Below are 24,714 nucleotides of genomic sequence, written 5' to 3' on the forward strand. Positions count from 1 at the left end.
TCCGTACTGCCACTGGCTTCATGTCTAGCCACTCACCATCTGCCCCCACCACCGCCAAATCTGCCACCAGCTTCCTTGCATCCGGGGGCAGGGCCCCATACAGGCTGATATGCCCCGGGACCCACACCCTGCTCGGGTTGTCTCCAGTTACCGGTACTAAACTTAATGTACCATAATTGGCACTACTGTGCATTTAGCACAAATTAATTTTTTTTGTGATGCTAGTGTGCATTAGACTAAATCTACTGCACATCAGCACATTAGCATGGGCTCTGCCCACTATGCTACTGCGCAGTAGAATTAGTCTTCTGTGCATTAAGCATCTCACGTAGATGCACCAGTAAGTGCAACTTAATATCATAGGGACAATGCTTCTCAACTATTCTGTAAACTCAGTAAATGAGCTGCTTTACTGGCCATTGAAATGCAGCTGCCTCTGGCGTATTTAATGGTGCATGGCAATGCTACAGAAGAAGTGAAAGATAACAAATGTTGATTGCTCTTCTGTTTGTTTATTTGTACACTTCTCCATGTTGCTAATCCCCAGAGTATGTAAGCAATTCATACACACTATTGAACAGTGATTGTAAGCTCTTAGAGGCAGGAACTATGTTTTCTTCTGCGTCTGTACAGCACCAAGAGCATTTTACATGCTATTGCATTGTAATCAGGATGCAATGATGTAACAAGCTGCAATGTTAAGAGATTATTTTTTATATTGCAGTAGCACCCAGATTCCATCAGGGTCACTTGTGCTAGGCTCTGTACAAACACATAAAAGATGGTCCTTGCTTAGAGAGTTGGCAATCTAGAAGAGACAGGAAAAGGAAGTATTATCATCTCCGTTCTTTAGAGGGGGGAGTGAGCTACAGAGAATAACTGACTTGTAAGTGACCGTACAGGAAATCTTCTCCCAAATCCCCGTCTCTTTAATCAGGAGATCACCCCCTTGTCCAAGATTAGTACCCTGATCAGAATCATCTCATCTTTAGGGGAAGTACAAGTGGCAGAACCTTTTCACTAAGACAGCAACTGAGAACAGACATGTGTAACAGCCTGCTCTCCTCTACCTGAAAACATGTGCACAAAGTTTCAGCCACAGCAATAAGTATACCAATTAGTTACATTAATCTGATTGAATAACCAAGTGAATTTCCATGCCTACATGACTGGCACAGGGAGAGAGAATTCAGTGATTGACAGAACCTCCCCCTTCCCACCCCCAAAATTTTCCATTCATTTATTTCACATGTTCCAGGCAATGGCTTTCCTGGCACTGTCAGCCACCGTCCCTGTTTGATTAGTCTGTTAGATCATTGCCCACTCAGCATTTTCCTGCCCTTTGCTCTCTGGCACACTGGCATCTTGCAGAGAAAAATCTGCATCTTTTATCACGTGGTTTGTTTGTGAAGCTTCATTTCAGTTTGCAGAGAGCAGACAAGCCCAGAATTATACTTGCCACTTCTCTGATGGAGAATGGGATTTCCAGCAACATTTTGAAGCTGTCAAGCTGCTTAGTCAAGATTTAAGAGGACAGCTGCATTCCATTTCACCTTTCAAAGCTGCATTGCTCACATGATTCAGTAATTATTCATTTGATCTGCAAGCAGGTGACTGCAGACCCAAAACATCAGAAACCACAAAAGTACTCACAGCGATAGAGTAAGCCAGGAACATGATTGCAATAACTGTGATGAATCCAGAGATGTCACCCCATGCCCTCTTCAGAGTAGAAGTGATCATGTTGAGTTTAGGGTTGAGCCTCAGGAGATGCCACAGTTTCACTGTAGACAGAAGTACTAGGAAAGCAATCAGGTAGCCAAGCACTGCATCAGCTGTGGCAGTTTCATTGAAGCTTACACACCTATGAGAAAGGAAGATTAAAAAACAATATGTGAAAATCCTCTAGAGCAGCTCTCTGCAAACTGGTCACTACAAATGCTGCCAGGGCTTTGCTTTTGGGTCAGCATGGACTCTCACTTGAGTGTTGTCCTTATCTCCTCTTTCTCTCGCTTGAGTGAATGGTGCTTTCCCCACAAACTGGGTGGCTTGACAGAATGCAGGCTGAAGCCCACATGTTGCTAATACTCAGACAGCCAGTTTTTCCTCTGCAAACCCTAAGAGAATGGGCCCCTAATGCTTGGAGCTTTCTATTGTATATAGCAAGGAAAGAGTTATCCATCTTACTCCGGCTGCTGGGCCAGAGCATATTTCTCTGTCATGTGTGTAGGGAATTAGAGCCAGGGCAGCTGTGCAAAATTCACTAATTCCCTGCAGATTCCATAAGAAGAACATGCTGTAGGGGAGTTGGGTGCTAAGTCAGTGATAAGAAAGGGAGCGATTTCTAGGTGGCGTGCTGTATGTTTATGGGGTTATGTTTATTCCTGGCTGACATGAAATATGTCACACCTATCTCAATTTTGCTATTTTGTTTTTGGCCCTTCATAAGGTAGTATTTTATTTATGCTTATGGCTTTGATATGTGACAGACCCTGCCAGAAAGGTGCTTAAAACTTGTGTAGGCCTACAAGATCCTTTTCTACTCTGCTTAGATTCTTATGTGCTCCTTGTCTCTTTCTTGTCTAGAAAGAGCACTGTATAGTATTTTCATGGACTCTGAAACAGCTGTCTTCTGTAAGAGAAGCATTTACTCTGCAATGGGATACAGATAGCATATGCACCAGCAAGCAGTCCAGTTTGGAGGGGATGGTATCTCCTAGGTTGAGGGAGGTGATGTGTGCTACCCCCTGGGGTTTCCTCATCAGGGTAGACTTAATTGCTGACATGTACCTAAATCCTTACTCAATTCACAAACTAAAATGCTGCTACTCCTGGGGAGTGCCTGTCTTTGGCAGTGGTGGCACTGAAGGGGAAAAAAGAGAGACTGGCTAAAGCAAAACAAGTCAGGGTCATGAAACATTTACTCATCCTTGTGCTCCTGATAGTAGCTGATGTCTCGTGCCCCCAGGATTGTCCGGTTCACAAACACTGATAGAGCACTCCAGCTAATCAGTATAATGGCCAGCTCTAGCAGGTTCCACTTGCTGTAGAAATACCTCCATTTCAGAGCCCTCATGAGCTTTCCCTGTGAAAGAAGACGTTTCAGTTGTAACAGTCTTTGGCAAGAATCGGTGTGTGACCATGTAAGGTGATAAGGGCAAACAAATGTACCACTGCATCATTTTTTCAATAAAGACTATTCCCTTCCTTTCTGAAAAGGTGTGTTGCCTTAGCTTACCCACTTCTCCTGAAGCCGTATAGAGTTCACCCCCTCATTTGGGATTGAGAATTGCTTCTCTGCAAGAGGCAACTATTTTGTAGTTACCTTCTTCATGGCAGGTTCTCCAGTCTTTTATTTAATAAAGAAATAGCCTCTGATTTAGCCCTCATACTGACGTGAGTCAGGAGCAACACACCTGAAGTCACTTGACTTGCACTGGCTTAAAACCTTTGTAGTGAAATCAGAATTGGGGCACAAGAGACTTGTTGGGTCTTACCTGCATTACCATGTAGTAGACAACAAATAGGAAATAAATAACTTCTGCTGCAACAACAAATATGTGTAGGCTATCTGTGTATGGATACAGCCGGATGCTTTGCAGCTCTGCATGTGTGAAGAATGCCCCTGGAAAACAAAGCCATGTTCAGTCTCATGCTCTTTGGAGCATTTCTTTTCTGCTTCTCATCAGAAACTGACTTTCCCAGTATCATATGTGAGAGTATTCAGAGATGGGACAAAATGTTCATATCCAGACCACAATTACATTTGGTATAAAGCTAAATCCAGACTAGGTTTGGATTTGATTGAGATGATCCTCTGAAGGGCAGGAATCTTTCACAGTCAGCTCCTATACTGAGATTATCACCATCTTTGGATAGTATAATTTCAGCAGCTCCATGTCTAAACTGAACTAAAATTCAAACTCTTAGGCTAGGGACAGAAGTTACACATAAACCAGGATAAATGATCAGAAAACAGTTCAGATCTGTAACACAACAGATGTTCAGTGTACATAAACTGCTTTCAAAATGGCTAAAACCAGTTTAAGACAAACTTGAATGGATGTAGCATCAGACTTAACTGATTTAAGTTAAATCAGTTTACTGAATTTCGGTCCCAGATCTCCTCCAGATTCAAGTTAACTCACAGTCCCCCAGAATCCCAGGATGCTTTGTACCTCCCAGCAAACCCTCCCCACCCGCCTCACAGGGTCGGCAGTCTGGCCTTGGCTCAAGCTGTCTGCTCCAGCCCAGCAGGGAGGTGTGCCTTAGCACCCTCTGGCTTCTAGCCTGAGCTACTGCATGCAGGTGGCTGCCTTTCCAGAATAAAAAATAAATGTCTGTTCACTTGTTCAATCTATGCAGCTTAGACTAAACTGTGAAGACTGAATCAGTTCAGCCTCAGGCTTTTTGACTGTCTATACTTAGCCTTAGAGCAGGAGAAGACTGGGGGATTCATTTCAGAATCTCACCCTGAAATCAGTTATGAGTTTCTGGTTTAGCCCACTTTCAGCAGGCTATAGTAATGGGATTGAAGTGATGTTAGACACCATTCAAAGAAAACCTTTCCCTATTTTATGCAAGCAAGGATCCCAATTTTTTGCTTAGCTGTGTTGTGTACTAGAGCCTTTTTGACTCTCATTTATGAGGACTGCATGTCGTGTGCTATTTATCTTCCAGAATCAGCATTGCAAGGTGCAAAAGATAAATTCTATCGTGTGCCCATTCTGTTCAATACTGAATTAAGTAGCTGTACATAGGGGCTACTATTAAGAAAAGCCTAATTCCTACTTCGTAAAGCTCAGAACAATTACATTTCAGCAAAGCACATTCTTTAGAAGAAAACTGCCACAGCTTGCTTTGTTTGTATTACTTTGGAAGCCAGTGTGCTGTATAGCTATACAGGCAGATACAGGCCTATTTCCCAAAGTATTTATAATCATTCAGCATTACAACTCTCCTCCCATTAATTTTAAATGGAACTGTGTTAAGCTACTGTTGGGTTCTTTTGAAAACCTCATGTTGCTTGTCATCTTTTGCTGTGCAGGAGCCAAAAGTGCTGGGATTGAGAATGGGCTCTCACCTAAAGCATTAGATTCAAACATCAAGCTAATAATGCAGAACAGGTTCACATTGGCATTGTAGACTGTAAATTCAATAAACACTGCTCTCGTAAAGGTATCCAGCCAGATGTTGCTGAAGAGGTACTGGAGAATTCTGCCAAAGAGAGCACAAGAGAAGGAGGGGTGGTCAGTGGGCTAATATCTTTTAATGCTGATGAGATGTGTGCACTACAAATATGGTAGGAGCGTTTGGAAGCCATGTGCAGAAAACACAGACAAGAGATGGGTACTTTCAAGGGATGCTTGATTCATAGATCCAGGAGGTGAGAAAGGGAAGCATATGTGTTAGTCTCTAGACTACACCATACAATTTGGCGAGGGCAAAATGAGGTGCTTTTTGTGGCCTCTGAAGCCTGTTTGCCTGTGGAAGCCAAGATACTGCCTGAAGTGCTTATCCAGCCTCACTTAACAGAACCTAGGTCCTATGTAGATAACTCCAGCAATGTACAATTTATCTATAGGCACAGAGCTGGCCTGGGTTCTGTCACTGCAGGGCATAATTTCCTACTCTTTTATACTCAGGTTTCTTGTCTGCTAGATTTTGGGTCTCTTAAAAGCCTCCCTTTTCTCTTACTTCACTCCTGGAAGCAGTCTCTGTTGTTCACAGACACAGTTGAGGACTGTCAGCAGTGGACATTTCACGCCTCCCCCATCTATAACAATGGCTGGAAAGTGATACAACAACTGTCCTACAAATATCTGAAGTGTAAACACTAAGGAAGGAAATGAAATCTTAGACTTGACCAAAACAGTTCTTAATGAGGAGGGTATTTCCCAACATTGCATCCTATTGAACTGGAGAACAGTATGTTAAGGGAAGAGGCAGAAAACCCACTGCTTTAAACAATGACAACTAAACTAAACACAACACTGTAATGTGCCCTAGCGGGAATAACATTATACTGACTGGGAGGAAGTTCTTTCGCATCTTTTCATTTTTATGATTTTGTCACACTTGCTTGTGTAACTCTGGAATCCAGGTGAGGGCACTTAGTTCCATTTTAGAAAATCAGGTTATAAGGCTGGACTGGATTCTGGTTAACAGTAATATAAAATAAGAAGATAATAATTGCAAATGTGAATAAAGCTGAAACTCAAGCACAATAAAAGAGCTACCTGGTTGCATTCTTAAGGTCGGTGCCCAAGTGAACCACATATCCACCTCCCCTGTAGCTGGCAAGCTTGCCCCAGATGGGATGGCCTCTCAGTTTGGACTGACTCTGATACTGCCATGCAGAGCTGAAGTCAGAGGAGTTATCAAAGGCTGAGATGTTCCAGCGTTCTCCATAGTCTGATGTGTCTTCTGTCTGGAGAGAGTAGGGAGCATGGCATTCTTGGACTGAATGCTGCAGCTTGGGAGCAATGGGACAGGTGTCCCCCTTCACTCTAACTTGTCGGATTCGGGCACTACCCACCAACTTGGAGTTGCCATCCGTAATGAACCCTAAGTATAGTAAATAAAGAATTGGTGTTAATGATATAACCAATTCACCAAATTTTTACTACAGGTCTTATGAGTTCCACTCCTGTATTCCATCCACCGGGTCACAGTAAGACAATTCTGACTGTGAGCTTCAACATCCCAGAGACATTCCTGAGCATATGCTGGAAAATTGTCCAAATTTGTTTTGGGCATATGCCCAGAGGGAGAACAAGGGGATGCTGCAAAGCTCACTTTCCATCTCTAGGCCAAGGTGTGAGCTCAGATCACCTAGAGGCAGAGCTGGTTAGTAACACTAACTCTTGGTGCCACCTGGCTAGCCTGCCCTGTTCTGATGAGAGATGGTGCTCATGTCAGAACTACCAGGGATGTATCCTAGTACAGAACTGGATACCAATGATGTGGTGTTAAAATAAGTTGCTGAACTTGGGCACTACATTTAAGAAAGTAGTTAATATATCAAGCCAAGTTTAACCTGGGGTCAGTCCACTGTCTTCAGTGGAGAAATATCAGAGATTAATTCAGCCAATGTTGTATTACTGCTTGGTATGTATTGCTACAATTATACCCATTTATATATTTAGATACCAGTCAGCCACTGAGGTCAATGCAGATTCTTTCACTGGTTGCAAAAGGAGCAAGACTGAACCTGAGACATGAGCTATGGATGATTCTTGCTCTAAGGATGACATCAGTTTATATAAACCATTAGGATGGGGATATCTAAAGTCACCCCAAACGTATGCACCCCATCAGCTCAATATACATGGAAATCTGTGGAGAGAATCTTTGCAAATTAGAGCCAGGAATGCTAACTCAAAACAATGTGCAATGAAATCAGATCTTTGTACCTTGATATGAGCCATACAAATTGTTGACTAAGGTAGTTCTTGCCCATGTGAAGAAGTCCTGGTAGCTGTAGACATCCCGAAACCCATCTGTAAAGCTGTTCTCAATGTGCTTGTTCAAGTAGTAGGAACTGGGATCCCGCTGTCCATAGGCAACCAACAACAGCATCCATAGAAATCCCAAGTAAGCTGGAAAGAGCAACACAGGGAAGTCAGAACTCCTCCTGCCTGCCCAGTAAAGGCGGATATAACAGTTACTGCTGTTAGCACTGTTAGGCTAAGAACATGCCTGGCAAGATTTCTCCCTCTGGATTACCTGCTCAGTGCAAATGCTTTTACATAGGCAGACCCAGGCTGCTGTGTGTTCCCCACATCATATTTGGGCACCAGTTTGAATCTGGTGTAAATTAAAAAAGAATGGGCAAGCTGGTTGGATACCAGGAATTACTCAGGTTGTAAATGGGACTGGGGCAGATTCTTGCCGTGCTTTCAGATGCAGCAAGACTAAGCCAAGGGCATTAGCTATGGATGATTTGAGGAAGAAGCCCCAGCTGCTCTTTTGATCCCACCCTCTTCCCACAAGTAAATTTGTACTTCCCCCACCTCCCCTCCCCTACACACACACACTATTGTGGTCTGTTTCTTTAAAATTCAGGCAAGCCTCATTCTCCCCATGCTCCTAACCCAGCTTGGCGACTCCTGCGTCTCCAGCTAGCTCCCTCATCTCCCTTCTTCCTGTCAGCTCCATGCTCCGTGATCACACCGTTTGTGGCCTGTCTACACATTATAATGCCTGAGTAAAGATGAAGCTCCACCTCCCCGCTCCTAGCCTAGGGGTCCAGCGGGACGATATTAGCACTGATTTAAAAATACATGAAAGAGCTATGTCAGTAAAAGCCAGCAGCCTGTGCAGGCAGATTGCAGACCCAGTATCTCTCTGATTAAGGCAAAGGCTTTCTGCTCCTTGATGTGATTCCTCTTCATTTTCTCAATGTCTGTCATGGGAGGGGGATGGTAGATGTTGCTTCTGCTGTCCCTTCGGGCTCCAAACAGAGGATTTGAGTCACCTGTGTGCCAGAGCAAAGGAAACCAGAGCATCAGCAGCTCCTCTCAGCCCTGCTTTTCACTTCTGAGAGATCCCCCTGGGTTCAAGAAAGCTTTTACAAGTTGTGCCAGTGTTTCCCTTGTCTGAGGGAAATGAAGCGGACATACCAGGGGTAGGGAGGGAGGGAGGTACAGATTATATCAAGGGGCAGGGGAGCAACTGCATGCAGCACTACAGGCTGATGCTGCAGCCTGACAGCCCAGTTGTTTCTTCCCAGTTCTCACAGCCCTCAGCCCTGCCATGAGTGGCACCAAATGGTGCCCCAGACCCTGAGACCTACAACCCACATCAGTATGAATCCTTCCAGTGAGAGGTGGAGGAATCAAAGCTACAATCCAGGGGAGGGAGAAAAGTCAGCAAAAAAACCCCCAAAAAACTGAGGAGGAGGAAAAGAATTAAGAAAAAATAGGCAGAAAAGGAAGAGATGACAGGAAGGGACAAAGAGGTGGGAGGAGAGGGGGGAAAGACAGATTTCAGCAACAACTGCCCCCATCAACTAAGTCACCCCCAGGGGGGCTTGTGGGGCTTCCCCTGCTGTGGGGAGAGTCAGGGTACCCTGTCAGTCTAGCAAGTGAAACGTTACCGGCAGGACCAGGAGCAACCTATTGACACAGGCCATTACTGCCACTGAGCGCGTGCCTTCAGTACCTGTGCTCTCTGCCCTCCCTCCACAGCCCCAGCACGCACACGCTGCACTCCTCCCTGGTAGTAAATAATAAAGACATACAGGGCAGATTCTTGGCATGTGTCGATTACCGCAGTGCCACTGTAGCTAATGAAACCATTACACCCGCTGGGGAATCCGCCTTGCGGCTGGATCCTGGACACCCCCACACAGCGATACCCACAATCATACAGGGATAACTGAGCCTCGCAGAGAAGCTGTGCATCCAGAAGTGGAAAATAACAGAAACTTACCCACTAGCTAGGACTGGAACAGGACAGGGGGTGTTAGCTCAGACAGGCTACCAATAGCAAGGATCATGAATGATTAAACACTTGTGGTAGTGTGAAGGGAAAGAACGGCTCAGATGAAAAGAAAGATAAAAACAGATGCCAGGACACTGGGGAAAGGCCTGCCCATGGCAGGGGTGGGGTTGCGAATGCAGGCAGCAGGATCTGTACTTCAGAAAGAAACAGGGAGGCCTGACTGACATCCAGTCCAGTACCGAAACCCGACGTGCCAAATACCCTTCCTGAGACTGTTGGTGCAGTACCCACTGCACAAAGGGAAAACTGTTTCTGCCCCCTTATTTCCCAGCTGGCTGACAACTCAGTGACTCCTTAGGCATAGGCTAAAAGATGATATATAGTCTACCCTGCCCAGGTACTGTCCTGGCCTGTGAGTCAGGCCTCTGCCCCTGAATAAAGCACTTGAAAGTCCCAGTTGACTCCACATTCATTAATCAGTTCCCCTTGCATTTGGTACCTGACACAGTTACCTGGAGCAGACAGTGATCCATCAATGGTTGTGTTCTCCTCATCTTCCTGTTCCATCTTCTTCAGAACCAGGGCAAAGAAAGCAGCAAATCCTAGCACCTGGGGAGACAATAGTTAGGCATTCAGGGCCTGCTCATTCTTCATGAAGTCCTGACCTCCTCTAGCTGCTTCTCTTGCCAACTTACTTGCTTTACCCTTCCCCTTGGCTTGTTTCCTTCCCCACCCAGAGCTTCCATTAGCTGAGGGGCTATCAAAATAAGACAAAGCAGACTAGGGTGGAATAAGGGAACTTGACTCCTGACAGTAAAGAGGTACAGCACTGGAACTCAGTTGTAATTCAGACCCTGTCTTCAGGGAAGGATCTTGTGATTCAAGAGCCTGGCTCTGTAGCCCTACATGCAAAACTTCCACCCGTAGCAATGCCAGTGACACATGTGAAAGAACTGCAGGATGAGCCACTCCTTAGTTAGTGTTTATAGTGATCTTACTTTTAAGGGTTGGGTGATGAAAAGGCTCTCAAAGAAGGAGATGGCCATGGAGATCAGCCACTTGATTGAGTTCTCCTTGCCGTAATGCAGCCCATAGAGCATGGTGAAGAAACCAGACACTCCACTGGTGGCAACTATAAGGAACCAGCCTATGAAAACAAACCACCATGGCAGCCCTTTGGAAGAGGAAACTTTCTTGCCATCTCCAGAGAAACTTGGAGTAGGGGAACACCTAGAGAGTCAACCAACAGGCAGAATGTCACTTCTGCAGTGAGAGAAAAAACAGATCACAAAACCAGCTAGTTCTGGATTTAGCAAGGGCAAGAGACACCTGACAGGAAAGTCAGATTTAAAAAAAACAACAAAAAACTATTAAGTTTACTTTAAGTCATAGAACAAAGCAACTCGCATATGAATAGTGAAATATGTAAGAACACATCATTGGCATAGAGATATGGACCAGCTAAACTCAAAAGCTAATTTTATAGCTGTATTACTACTTATGCTCATAAATGACAGGATTTCTAATAGGAAGGCTGAGTAGCTGGCTCATACCAACACTTGGGCTTTGTATTCTTGGGTGCCCATGTACAAATGAGCTCAGAGCCAAATATAAAGTCTTGTTATATTTTCTAATACTCCCTGCTTAAGTTATCAGGTGGTTCTGATCTATTTCTCTCTCTGTTGTTTTCTAATAGCTTTCCATGCATTCATTTGTTTAAAGACCCTTGAGCACTTTGGAGCACAGAACTTGTTCTTGGTGTGTTTCACTGTCATGCTACCCTATTGTACCATTTCGCTTTGAAAGCATAAATGTATGAACAAATGCTCAAGAGCAATGATTTATCACTGCTTCTCCTGTAGGTACCCTACATTCTACTGACATTTCCTTGTGTACCACCACAAGCAGTTATGACATTATCAAGAAAGCATCAGATAACAGTGACCTTTTGTCACTACTAACCAGATGGAAACTGGAGACCTAAATCTGCTTATACTGGTGACTGTATTACCTCTCACTGATGGAGCCTGAAGAGCAGATTTGACTTTCTAGCAGGCCTTTCATGTGCTGGACCTGCCTTACAGCCTGGGTGTAACTCTGAGGCTTCTGAAATTTGTAAGGTCCCAGCAATTCCAGCTCCATCTCTACATGCTGGAGCTGCATGTACAAGTAGCGGTTATAATCATTGTGTTTCAGTCGGTCCGTCATCCCTTTCTCTGGGGTGGGACTTCTTGTTTTTTCTCCAGGGAACAGAAAAAAAGAAAGAAAAAGAGTGAGGGCAATCATGGAGTACAATAATACTGCTCAATATGAACCAGGGTCTAGGATTCATAAGCTCTCGAGCCATAAAAACATGAATATCTAAGGTGGACATGAATACTTATAATCTAGTTTTGATAGTGGTATGCCAGTAATGTTACAAAAGCAGTCTGTAATACCTGAAAAGACATATTTTCTGACAACAGCCCCAAGATTTAGACCAAGTATCATTGGTCAAAAGTTACTCGTACAGCATGTAACTTCTGAAATCCACTGAAAAAACCCCTAGTAACCTCAGACATCAGTCTGGCACCACTCACAGCATAATGTTCAGTAATGTGAGCTCTTCAGGCCAAGTCAAGCCCTAAGTTAAGAGCAGAATGGGAAAGGATGATCCCACAGGTAGAGGAAGGAGAGGCAGTCAGCCCAAAAAACAACACGATAATGGAACTTGAGCTTCTTGATAGATGTTGATTCTTTGCAAAGAACAGAGAGCAGAAAGGCCCCTTTCATCAAAGGAAACTGACTTTATGAACTGCCTTTACGTCAAAATGAAATAGGAGATAGCTTAGCCTATGTGGCAGTCGCCACTAGCTTTGCTCACAGCAAGGTTGTCGCTATCTGCTGTTTTACCTTGGATATCCACAGAGCCTAATGTAATGATGATAGGATCATCCTTCTTCTTACTCTCGTTGTAAAACTCTCGCCCAGCTTGGTTCTGCTGGCAGATGATATCCTCGACCAAAGCCAAAAGCAGGTTGATGTCAGCAGATTTTCCCAGCACTGTTTCTGAAGAGGGTAGTGGAGTCTTCAGTGTTTTGAACAGTGAATTGGCAATTCTCTTAATATCCTGAAAGACATAGCAAGAGCATGACAGTACTCTTGTGACTGGTACTTGTGCTGAAGTGGTGTGAAACCTGGGTAAGCTTCACTCACATGTGTCACCTCTGGTGGGGTCTGCCCCCCAGTTTGGATAGGGCATTAAGGCCCTCCTACAGGGTTAAATACCATCATGGGACCATCTTGGTCTGACAGGCTCATTTTACTGAGTCCAACAGGACAAAATGTTAGGATGTAAAAATACATCCAGTTCGTCTGGGATGGGGAGTTATGGGAATAAATGTCACCTTTTAACTTGGGGGTGTTGGTTGTAGCCATGTTGGTTTAAGGATATAGGTAGATAAGGTTCTTTGGGTAAATGTGGTATTTATTAGACCAACTAAATAGTTGGAGAAATTATTCTTTGCAAGCTTTTGGGTACAAATACCCTTCTTCAGGCAGAGGGTGGACTCTCCCTCTGGCTGAAGAAGGGTGTTTGTACCCAAAAAGCTTGCAAAGAACAATTTTTCCAACTATTTAGTTGGTCTAATAGAAGATATCACATTTACCCAAAGAACCTTGTCTACCCTTTAACTTGGTCGTGTCCTTGATATTAGATGGTGACCGCTGACCACAGTGTTTTCAGAAAAATGTATAAGGGCCAAATTCTGCCTGGGGAGATGCATGGGCAGACCTTAATGGAGTGCAAAGTTCTACCTTGAAGGCAGAAATGCTTATTACTGAAGGAGGTACGATGCATCCCTCAACCCAGGACAAAATACTGCTTTACTGCCACACTTAGTGAAACCAAAATTCATACTGATGCCAGCAGAGGGCAGTGCAGGTCATCCTACTGTCCCCCTGTAGCATCCAGCAAGCAGGGAGACTTGCCTTTATCACAGCCTCTGGAGTGAGTGAGATACTCTGCATGGCTTGAGGGGGTGGGGGAAGGCTAGGAGACACTCGACCACTTTTCCCTGGCTTCTTCTCCTTCTGCTGCTGGGCTGGCCGGGGCCGGGTGTTCCTGAAGATCTGCACGATGAGCAGGTTGATGGGGAACATGAGGAGGGAGCTCTCAAAGCCAATCATCACCTCCTGCCATGTGAACTCGATTTTGCCTGCCAGGGTCAAGCAGAGAGAAAGGGTAAACTGACCCTACAGCAAGGAGGAGCCTTCAGACCTTGAGCTTCTCCCCCATGGAAAGGCCTCCCCTCTTCAACCCCTGGAAACCTGCTTCTTGCCTCCACCCTCTCCCTAGAAAAACCAAGCCAGGATTTGGGTGGATACCTAGGTCCATCTTCTGCTCAGCTGGATCCTTGGGCACCCCCCAGAACATGATGCTTGTCAGCATGGTGCAGAGAAGCAGGGAGAAGCAGCACGATACCCTCTGGGCTCGCGTGAAGCAGCTCCGTGGGGAACGGCTGAAGATTGAGTACCAGATGTGTCCATCGCGGAAACCCTTTGAGGTCTTCATGAAGAACAGGTTACTGAGGAAGAACAAGAGGGGAGGCAAGGCAGCACTTAGAGAGGGAAGAGGGATGAGAGAGCAGAGTGCAGCCCACCCGGGTTCATGCCTGTAGGCACTGTTGTAAGACGGGAGTAGAAAAGTGAGATAATACCGGACCTCATCGGGGCGGGGTGAGACAGTTGTGTTGGCACTGGGAATAGCAGGGGTACCCATGAAGCATCCACAGGGCCACTGCCTTTTACAGTGGCTGAAATGGAGCTCCCAGCGGCCTGTAGCCTCAGGGTGAGGACAAAACAAAGCAAAAGCTATGTCTGTCCATCTGTCAGGGAAACTGTGTATTAAAGCAGGGGAGCAGGGGTTTGAACTGGGTTTGTCAGACTATCTTTCTCCCATCCATTGATTTCTGTGCAGTAATGGCACAGTTTAAGAATCAGATCAGCTAAGCAGTCTTCCCTCTGGTCCTGGATGGGAGTTGGAAAGACCCCACTCACTTCAATGGTGTGAGCACAAGAGCCTTTTTGCATTCCTTCTTACTCAGACCGACTCCTGCCATCCAGAAGTTGGAGTGTCAGACAAGAGAAGTTACCTGAATTGCTTCATGTCCTGTTCAGTAGCTACTGGGAACACTTTGTCTAGGACACATTCCCCAACATCAATGGCCAACCAAGAGTTGCAGAGAAAATACCATTTCTGATCCCGAGCCAGGTCATGGACCAGCACGCGATTCACATACCTGTAGAAGACACATAAGGGACGTGGGGAGGGAAGTCAGGAGGGAATTTGATACACGGACAGTGCTACTCCATGCAAATGCCGCAGTCAGCATCCTACCCTGAGCCCCTCAGCATAACATATTATCATTACCTGGGTAATTCAATCCCATGCTTACCAGGATGGGCTGTTTCCTGAATTATCATGCCACAGCCTGATACGCTGCAGTTCCCCAAGAGGGAACAGAGTACAGAGCAGGAAAACATCCACTCCACCACGCTCAAAGACCAATGTGTCTGGGTCCATTAGGTGATGGGGCTCACTCTCTCCTTCCAGGCCATAGAGGGTGAGAGTCACCTAAAAGAGGTGAAGTTCACATGGGTATATAACTATTAATTTCTATTCATGGCTTGGATACCAGTATTTTATGTGTGCACAGGGCCCCATCCGAGTATCCTAGTCTGGCAATTCTCACTGATGTATATAGCAACTGCCCAGAGTAGTAAAAGCTGACAGCGGGGGTGCTCAGGAGCTGGTACATAGTGGCCAAGGGGCTCATGGCAAAATCCCCACATACCAAACGTAGCTGAACAACAGCCAGCAAGCAGATAGAAGTTATTACAGAATTCAGTCTGTAGAGGAGCCCAACTCATTCTGGCACTGCTTAGCTGCAAAATGAGTTAGATGATAGAGGTAACAGGTACTAATGGCTTTTCCCTTATGGATCTTCCCATGATGTGGGTCCTTCTCATACCCTGGTTGGCTAACATTAGACCCAGTGTGCCCCTGCTCTGTTGCCTCTCCATCCCTTTGTCATGGCAATTGTCTGCTTATCCCCTCCCTTAGACATCAGGCTTGCAAATGACACCGTCTGTTAACCTGGAGCTGAACAAGCCAGTGATCTGATAAACACACAATTGTGGCTCTAACTTCAAGAGTACCTTGGAAGTTGTGGCTGCCCCTCGACGGTGCCCGGTAAAAACTGTCACAAGATAACGATACTGAGCAAAACGGTCATTGTCCTCCAGCACCGTGATCTTCACCTGGAGAAAGATGCAATGCTGGGGTGGATGGGGAGGGGATGGACACAGCTGCTAAAACAGTAGCAGTGCTGGGAACAGAGCTGCCTTCCAGTCCATGTGGGAGTGTCTTTTTATGGGCACTGCAGGTGCCCAACAGGAAGTACACAGCCAACAGGCAGGAGGAAGGGCCAGTGGCAGACTTTTCAGCCAGATGTTTTCAGTGGAAAACTGGGCTTTCAACAACATGACATTTATCATAAAAATCTTCTAGCTTTCTGAAGAACATTTGATTTTTCATCGAACCCTCCCCCCAATCAAAAAACCCTGTGAGCGTCCTGTGAACAATTTAAACATATACAACATTTCTTGCAACATTTTTCAAATAAAATAAATTCTTTTTTTTTATTATGTCTAGAAGCAGACTAGAGAGTGACATGAAAATGGGCAGAGCATGAGGACCCTCTGAGTCACAAACTAAATTCAATCACACCTGAAATTCAGTCTTACCTGCTATATTTTTATGTCACCATATGCTAAAGGCAATTAACAGAAAATTATGCTCCTGCTTCCTCATTAATATTGCAGAAAACACACTGATGATGACACAAGGGCCATCTGAATTACCCAGTAGAGACAATGAGGGACCTACTGTTCTCTGTAACAATGAGGCCACAGCATAGGAGGCCAAACAAAAGGGGAAATAATCCAATTGCACCAAATCTCTAGTAGTAGAAGGCTTACCTTGGCATTATCCTGGATGTCTTTTCTTCGAGCCCATATAAGCACTAGCACATAGACCAAAAAGATACAGCCCACAGTCGTCACAACCACAGGGTTGTCCACAAAAGTGCCAAACAGCTCTACCGTTTTGCTGACATCAATGGCATTGGGTGTGACAAAGAAGGAGCTCCCAAAGAAAGTGAGGTGGTTGCAAAGGCACTGGGTACTGATGGGGGTTGTTTTTGGTCCTACCTAAAAGGCAAAGAGCTGTCTTGGTGATAATATCTTGATGTTTGGCTTCAAAGTGTTGCTTACTTGCCCAGCAAGCTACAGGAGCAGCAAGGCTTGTAAGCTAGTGCAGGGGGACTGTTATACGCAAGCAAATCCTTTCAGTTCCAGCACAATGTCATGATTCTAAGTGGAGGAAGTGGGGAGGAAGTGGGGATTATGGCACTAACTGTAATCTGTCCCCACCCTCCCGTCCCCACCCTGAGAAAAATAAGAATTGTTTGCTTCTCCTTTTTACTGAACAAGCCTGAGTTTCCATCTCAAAGTGGTCTTATGTCACTATGTTAGTTGGACACCAGTAAATCTTATGTACTCATTTTACTACATTTTCTTGTTGTCCAGAATGGCTTTGAAACATACTGTGGAAAGGTCATTAAAATCAATGTGTGCTTTTCTCTACTCACATGGCACCCATAGCTATTCCAGTTCCCCTGAAGCTCATCCCAGAATACACACTGGGATACAAAGCAAGTGACTGCTACAGTTAAATCACTACCAGCTGTAGAATCCATTTCCATGTCTTGTTTCACCAAAAAATAGTAAGTCCCTTCTCCAAAAGTGAGTTCTTCTGGGCTGAGAACCCAGGTACTTGACATATCTTGAACAGAAATAGTTTAGTTACAATCAATGCAATACAAAGTATTTGTTTCAGAAATAACCTGCTGCGTTGTAGAAAATCAGGTATAGGAGCTAAACATAATAATAGGACAGGCTTCAAAATACCTATTAGTGTTAACTTTCAGCAATCCTTTTCTCAAACCACCCATTCATTGCTTCTTTTGCTGCACAGGTTTTGCAGGGATGGCCTGACCCAGGACATGGACTGAAACTCTTTCAGACCCTGAAATACTGTATATCTAATGGCACATCCAAACTGTAAGGCTTTGGCTCATCCCTAGAATTTGCACGTGCACTAATCCAGTACAAAATATGGGTGATAACCTCATATTATCTAACGATTAAGAGTTCATGGTGAACGCTTCCATGGTGAACTTCCATTGAGAAACAGGAGTTAAAGGTGGTCAGTACTCTATAGACTTGATCTGAGCACCCCAGATTAAGGGTCATTGACAAATAATCTTACCTCCAGTCATTTTCGTATGGGGCAGATGAGTTTTCATATCATAGTTAGTCTCATTTGGACAATAGCCATATCCTAAGTAGAGAACGAGTGGAATAGCCTGTTCAGGTTCTAGGTGGACCACTAGAGATGTATTTTCAGAGGTAATATTGACTTGGAAAGCACTAAAATTGCCCAGATTCAGAAGGCTCCTGTCTTCCTGAATTGCTGGAAGCCTTGGTAGCATTATCTACATGTAAACAGAAAAACACATCCTGAAAAAATTACAACCATGGTTTGCTCCTATTGCACATTAGTACAATATGTGCAGGGCACATAATTTCTGCTTCCAGAACATACAGAGAGGAAAGCATAGTCAAGAAAATCCATTCCAGGGGACATCTAATGCATGTCTGCTTCACTGTAATTTGCATGATGTTTAAACAAAGTTCTGAATAGTCCATATCTCCTCTATTATGATTTATGTCTTGGTGCACACTTGGACTAGTCTTGAGATTATAATAATATGGTTGTAAAACTTTGGGATAATGAACTTAAAATGTCATGTTTTGTTTCAGGGTAACCACAGTTTCAAATCATCTTCCATTACTTTGAGGATTCACCGACACAATTTTTTTACTTCTTATTCATTTATATTTTGATGGACAAGGAAAAGCCTGGAATCCCTTGAACGAACAAATAGAATATCATATCTGTTGTAATGGTCCTCATGAAAGGTAAGTCCATTGTATTTACCTTGGAAACCAGATTCTTTCCTAGTCCATATATGCACCAAGGTTTTGTTGTGTGCTGGCAATGAACAGGTTACCATTTGGCCACCAAATTTGCTTATTAGAGATTTCACAGAGAATAATGATGATGATAATACAACTGACATTTATAAAGTGACCATCAGTAAGCAAGGAAGACTTCAGCTCACACTAAGAGAGAAAAAGAGAGAGACTAAAGACTGATATTACCTCAATGTTTTCAGTAAGGTCATTGACTGGTATGACCAGTCCATTCGAGCTGGTAAGACTTAGGCCTCCCACAGCTCCAGTGATTTCAAGGCTGGTATCACTTGATACAAAGGGATTCACTGCAAAGCTCACCATCTACAGCAAGGCATTAACAACAATAAGTATTGGGCTGTACTAAGTTTTATTATATACAAACTATTTAAATTTCCAGTAGATCAGCAATGAGCTCAGCTCCCAGTCTTAGATTCAGACAACCCCAAACTCCAGGGAAATTCAAACTTAAATCCATATTTGACACTTCCCCTTAGCTTTAAATGGGCCATGCCCAAGCCCTAATCTGTGACCGATCCCCACCCCAGTGCCTTTCAGCTTGCATATACATTACAGCAAAGGATAAAGCTCCTATGATCTGACACAATTACAAGAGAATGTGGTGGCATGCCTGATATGCCACTCAGTGTATGTTCAGTGTGTGACATGTGTGGAAACAGAAAAGGGTCTAGAGTCATTAGACCAAGAGAATAAATTGATAGAACAAGTCAAGTTAGAGGAAAAGTTGGTCACTTGCCCTTAAATCCAGAGTGTCATCATCATCTCCTGAGACACTTAAGGAAGAGGCAGATGGCAGAGTAAAGCTGGCAGAGGTGTAACTGGAGACACGAATGGATGTACCATCCATGCTGTCTGTCTGTAACCTATCCCAGAATTTGGGTCACACATACACAAGGACAATATGAAGAGACAGAGACAAAGACAATAGTATGTGAATCGCACAGTGGAGAATTTCTAAGAAATAATTTATTTTATTTGCAAAGAAAAAAAAATTGGAAGTAAAAGTTCGTTGGTGAATACCATTTGCAGATACTTAATAAATTACCTACACCCCTTTGCTTGCTATAGCATTCCAGACACTACTAGTGAAGAACAATTACAGGGAAGGATTTTTTAAGTATTCATGTTCAAGTTGCATGTTTGAAGGGTATTTGTATGTGCAAATGTATCTATTTAGCCATGTGTATGAACAAATGCCCAACTCCTATTAGTAGTTGTTGCAACTGCATGAACTGGGTAACCAACTGCAACTGGATGATTTTCTGGAGACTGGAAAATTCTCTACAAGTTCCTCATTATCCCATTTCATCTGTGCAGTCCTGTTTACAGCTCCGTACCTACAGCAGCATCAGCAACACTGGAAAAAGAATAAATGAACTTGACAGAACAAGTTTTTTCCACCTACCATCACATTTAAGCAGATGTTTGCCAGATCTATATAATCCCAAAAATCATCCTCTGCCCAAAGACTGTATACAAGGACTTTCACAATAGCCTTCTGAATTAGGTGAATTAAAAATCTCCTTACAATGGATAACTGATTACATTTCACGGCTTGTATGGAGATGCTGCCATCTCTGTAGTATTTGGGGATGACTCAATTTAATGAGGATGTTATCTAATCTTCATCCAGGAAAATATCAACAATGTCTAGTGTGTAGAAACACCTCTGAAATGTGCTGATGGTTACCTGTTTATGTACATTGCCACAGAGGGAGTAGCCAGAACCACAGGGTCATCGTCTGGTAGCTTCCCAAACAGGAAGGCGCTCTGCAGATTTTCAACTGTGTTCAACAGCTTGTGTGACACCAAACTCTGAAAAAGGATGAGGGAAGGAAACCTTTGGCAACACATTTGTTGTTATAACAGAATGAGGAACACATCCTCTCTTTTATCTTATTTTATTCTCTTAATGAGCTGTCTTTTTCTCCTTTCAAATTTTCACTGCTTCTTTTGAAGCCAGCAGACAGCCATAATCATGTTAACCTCGGAGAAGATAACTGCAATAAGCAATATCATGATTATACGCAGTAAATAACAAACCTTATTGTCTGCCAAAGATTGGGAAACTATTAGATGAGAAGGAAGAAATGAAGCCTCAGGTGTTCAGATAGTGTGGTTATGGGGAACAGGGTAAAGCAAGACGTAATCCGATGAATGTTAAAGCAATTATGAAGTGCACCAACAGTGCTTTGCTGTGGACCACATCTGTGGTTTTTCTGACAGCAATAAATAAAGTAAATGAATGAAATCTTACAATAATGTTAGCACTTGGTGCCTTTAATCCATCAAATGTGAGCAGTCGTTTATTTCCCTGGCTTTGGTGGGAGTTCTTTGTGCTTCATTTCTATGCTTAAACAGGTTTTAAAGGCCTAATTGTTTGCCCTTTAAGACACCCATTTTATGATCTGACAGATACCACTGAGACCCGGTGGGACAGCTCTTACAACTGGAATATGAACATCAAGGGTTACACTCTGTTTTGGAAGGACAGGGTTGGGAGAAAAAGTGATGGTGTTACCTTGTATGTCAAAACACATACACTTGTTCCCTGGTTCAGGAGGAAGAAGAAGGCAAAGCAGAACGCATTTGGATGAAGATGAAAGGTATTAATATAATGGTGGGGATTTAGTATAGGCCACTTAATCAGGCACTCTTCAAGCAGGTGACAAATCTATCTAAAAGCTATGGGATGATACTGATGGGAGACTTCAATTTTCTGGACATCTGCTGGAAGAACAATGCAGCCAAACATAGAACGTCAAGCCAGTTCTGCTATATGTGTCAGTGTTTTTAAGTCTCCCCAGAGGCATTGGGCATTGGCTACAGCTAAGGCTGGGGACTTCAACTGGGGTGTATCAACTCTCCTGCTAGGGGCAAAGCTGGAATATCCAGACTAGATGATCTTGCCCCTCCACTTAGGGTCAAACCAATTACCATATTTGGGGCCAGGAAGGAATTTTACCTGATGGTCAGATGGGTACAGGCTGGGGTTTTTTGCCTTCCTCTGCAGCAGGGGGCACTTTCCTGTCTACCCAGGACCTCTTGAGCATATACTGACATTTTCTAGAAGCAGGACATTGGCTACTCTGGCTTTACCTGTGGTAGGTTAGGGTGTTAGGTTTATATTGCATAAGGGCTGAGGGTAGTCTTATGTAGAGTTTAGATCATGGTTTTATGGGGTGGTTTGGATAGGGATGATCCTGTCTCAAGCAGGAGGTTTGATTAGATGATCTCTGGAGGTCCCTTCCAGCCTTATTTCTCTCCGACTGTATGAACAGTGTTACCAACTGTAAATTTACAGACAGTCTGTAAAAAAAAACAGGCTAAAATGCCTGTCCATTAAGTCTGAAACAGTGAGATGGATAGACAGACCGAGCAGCACCATCTGATGTCTGAGCAGGAGCGCAGCACTACAGGGAGCACTCTTGCAGGGCTTTGTAACTACGAGCATGAGAAGCATACAGAAGCATTTGCAATAATTCACCAACAAATATGAAGGGACAGCAGAAAGCTTCATGCAGCTTGTTTAAGAAGGGTTGAGGACAATAACACAGGAAATGATTTGGGGCTTGAGGTCAGTAGGGCCAAATCCTTAATGGTGCTGACCCATACAATTCCTCAGGGTATGGTCTGGTCCATCAGAGAGGGAGGGAGTTCCAGAGGGAGAAATCCTAGTACCCTAGGTCTACCTGGGGCAGACAGCACGGTCCCTTCCACGTGTTACACCATGTTCTCCAGAGCTCTGTCCAGTCCGGTGTCCAGCATTACAAGCTTTAAGAGGCTGTTATTGTTTCCCAGAGGGGACTTACCTGGATATTCTGTGAAAATCCCATTATATTAGTCATGCCCCACTGGGCCAACACCTATGCCACTTTAGAACTCATCTCAGGAAGAAAAGCTTTTATCTGCCAACCTCCAGCCCAAGCAGGTGCTCACACACAGTTCATTAGAAGCTGAACCAAGCAGGAAGCACCTTTTCAGCCTCCGGTGGTGATGTAGCTCCAGTCCTGTTGTGGACAGATGCTTCCAGCACATTGCTAACTGCATTAAATAGGTAGCTGGCTGCTTCCTTCCGCTTCTGGTCATCCTCACTGTCCTCCATGTTCACCCTAAGCAGGGATTCACTGACATCTTTTAGCGTGTTGCTGGCTTCTACCTGGACAGGAAATAAATAGTGTTTATTTCTGTGTGTCTGTATTTAAAAGGTGATAGAGGTTAACATGGTAATAAAGAACTGCATGGGCAGTTGCTGTGTTTAGTTTGGCCCAGACCTCATGACATGAATAGTCTAGTGGGACTATTTGTGGACAAAAGCATTCCTAATCGTATTATGGAAGCATCTTAAGCCTGGTCTTGTGCCTGGACTCCACAGTGGTAGGCATGGTATCAACACAGAAGAAAAGTGCATTCCCTGTTATGAACAGCTTACAATCTAGGCAACCCTCCAGTGTGATGAAATGTATTACAACCTGGCGATATAAATTCAGTCCTGAAACATGATAAGTAATGCCCATAAGAGCAAAATTTCCATGGTCACAGATGACAATGGGAGATGCCTAGCACATGTCAGAACTGACTGTATAATCTAAACAGTGAAGAAACAGTAACACTCTGACATGGTTTCTTATGCAGTTACTTGGGAATAGGATGCCACCCTTTCCTTGCTGACAAAACTCTGACTTGGTGGTGCAGGTCCGAGGCCTTGGCCAGCAACACGGAGTTTAGACATTAGGGTAACAGGACCCAGGTGGACAGATTAAATAATCCTACCGGGCAATGAGCTAGGAACTGCATTGTCAAGCGCATGTAAACACGTTCCAGCATTATTCTCTATGAAACTCGTTGGCTTCTTAACAAACACTGCCTGGATCCAGGCACAGGGCTAAAGGCTGAAGGTGGAAGTGTATTTGCCATTTCCTTTAATGCATAAATGTGGCCATCGATTACTCTGTGTTCATGAAAGCCAAGTAGTAATTACCCTGTTGGAGCCTGTCAAAAAGCTGTGCACATTTCCCTACTCAGCCCAGCCTGTGCCCATTCCCCACTAAGCTCAGGCTTGAGCTTCTCCTGATGAAACAAAGCAATGTTTTTGTCATATGGAGGCGGCCATTCACCCAGTGCTGAAACATCCCACAGTTACCTGGCACAAATCAGGGGATCACATATTTAATTGCCAGTGTCCTGGGGAAGCTGCCTGCAGCAGAGCTGTTGTGTCCTTTCCCTGTAGCTACACTTTCTTCTAGCAGCCTGATATGGAAAGCACCAGGCTGACACTGAAAGAAACAGTGCCATCTACTGACTATCTAGCAAGGTCAGAGTCATGTTGGGAAATACCGTTCAAGGACACCTACTAGCGCGCATGAAAAAGCCAAGCCCAAGTTGTGCCGCAGCTAGACTCCTCTCTCAGACAGCGGGCATTTAGGTCAGTGGGAGCACTCATGTGAAGTCACAGAGCCATAAGCATGAAGCCAAAGGCAGCTTCAAAATAGCTCTGCTTTGCACCTTTCCTTCCACAATTTCAGGGAATTTACAGGTGTGAACAGATAATATATCCTAAATGGCTGAGACAGCTAAGAATTATTGTGCCTATTTTATAGCTGGCTCAGAGCCAAGCCACAATTGCCTATCACTTGCAGTGATATAGTGGTGGAAATGAGAGGAGAACTGAGACTCCTGCTTCCCAGTCCTTTACTCTACACACTAAAAAACACAGTCTCGTGTTATGGCTTGTGGGCAATTGCTGTTAATGCCTCAAAATCTGAGTAAAAAATAGGCTGATCCAAGGCATCGGTACCCTCTGTGGACTATGTCAATAACCTGTGGGATGCAAGGGTGGTGGAAGCAGGGGGAGTTATTGGGAGGTGATGCAAGATGCAGTGCTGCTCACCTGTGCTGAGGAGGAGAGCTCCTCACTCCTGTGTGTGATCTCTTTTAGGACCTCTGACATCTTAAGAGCAGTCTGCATTGATGTTACATTAACAGTAGACAGAGTCGTCAGCATCAGCTCTCTCAGCTTGGGATGAAAGGAGATAATTAGACAACAGGACAAAGACGGTAATTAAGATCCTGTAAGTACTGCTGGATATTGACATCCTCATTTGTTAT

The 24,714-nt window shown here is 44.2% G+C and overlaps 1 protein-coding gene across 1 annotated transcript in view; it reads right to left on the minus strand.

Annotated features, from left to right (window-relative positions):
• LOC102573363 (polycystin-1-like protein 2) overlaps window positions 1–24,714 on the minus strand; it is a 51,405-nt gene that overhangs the window by 3,958 nt on the left and 22,733 nt on the right. The window contains exons 17-41 of the mRNA XM_059713921.1: window positions 24,497–24,622; window positions 22,583–22,765; window positions 20,297–20,421; window positions 19,343–19,469; window positions 18,775–18,909; window positions 17,819–18,044; window positions 17,139–17,332; window positions 16,468–16,698; window positions 15,646–15,747; window positions 14,883–15,061; window positions 14,580–14,726; window positions 13,813–14,012; window positions 13,426–13,643; window positions 12,340–12,556; window positions 11,466–11,687; window positions 11,410–11,427; window positions 10,446–10,648; window positions 9,960–10,056; window positions 8,339–8,479; window positions 7,416–7,601; window positions 6,240–6,567; window positions 5,084–5,217; window positions 3,498–3,625; window positions 2,925–3,085; window positions 1,654–1,864 (exon numbers count right to left, since the gene is read on the minus strand). Of these exons, the coding sequence (XP_059569904.1) occupies window positions 1,654–1,864; window positions 2,925–3,085; window positions 3,498–3,625; window positions 5,084–5,217; window positions 6,240–6,567; window positions 7,416–7,601; window positions 8,339–8,479; window positions 9,960–10,056; window positions 10,446–10,648; window positions 11,410–11,427; window positions 11,466–11,687; window positions 12,340–12,556; window positions 13,426–13,643; window positions 13,813–14,012; window positions 14,580–14,726; window positions 14,883–15,061; window positions 15,646–15,747; window positions 16,468–16,698; window positions 17,139–17,332; window positions 17,819–18,044; window positions 18,775–18,909; window positions 19,343–19,469; window positions 20,297–20,421; window positions 22,583–22,765; window positions 24,497–24,622 (4,239 nt within the window). The remainder of the gene's footprint in view (window positions 1–1,653; window positions 1,865–2,924; window positions 3,086–3,497; window positions 3,626–5,083; window positions 5,218–6,239; window positions 6,568–7,415; window positions 7,602–8,338; window positions 8,480–9,959; window positions 10,057–10,445; window positions 10,649–11,409; window positions 11,428–11,465; window positions 11,688–12,339; window positions 12,557–13,425; window positions 13,644–13,812; window positions 14,013–14,579; window positions 14,727–14,882; window positions 15,062–15,645; window positions 15,748–16,467; window positions 16,699–17,138; window positions 17,333–17,818; window positions 18,045–18,774; window positions 18,910–19,342; window positions 19,470–20,296; window positions 20,422–22,582; window positions 22,766–24,496; window positions 24,623–24,714) is intronic.

This window comes from Alligator mississippiensis, chromosome 10 (assembly GCF_030867095.1).
Source record: "Alligator mississippiensis isolate rAllMis1 chromosome 10, rAllMis1, whole genome shotgun sequence".
NCBI lineage: Eukaryota > Metazoa > Chordata > Crocodylia > Alligatoridae > Alligator > Alligator mississippiensis.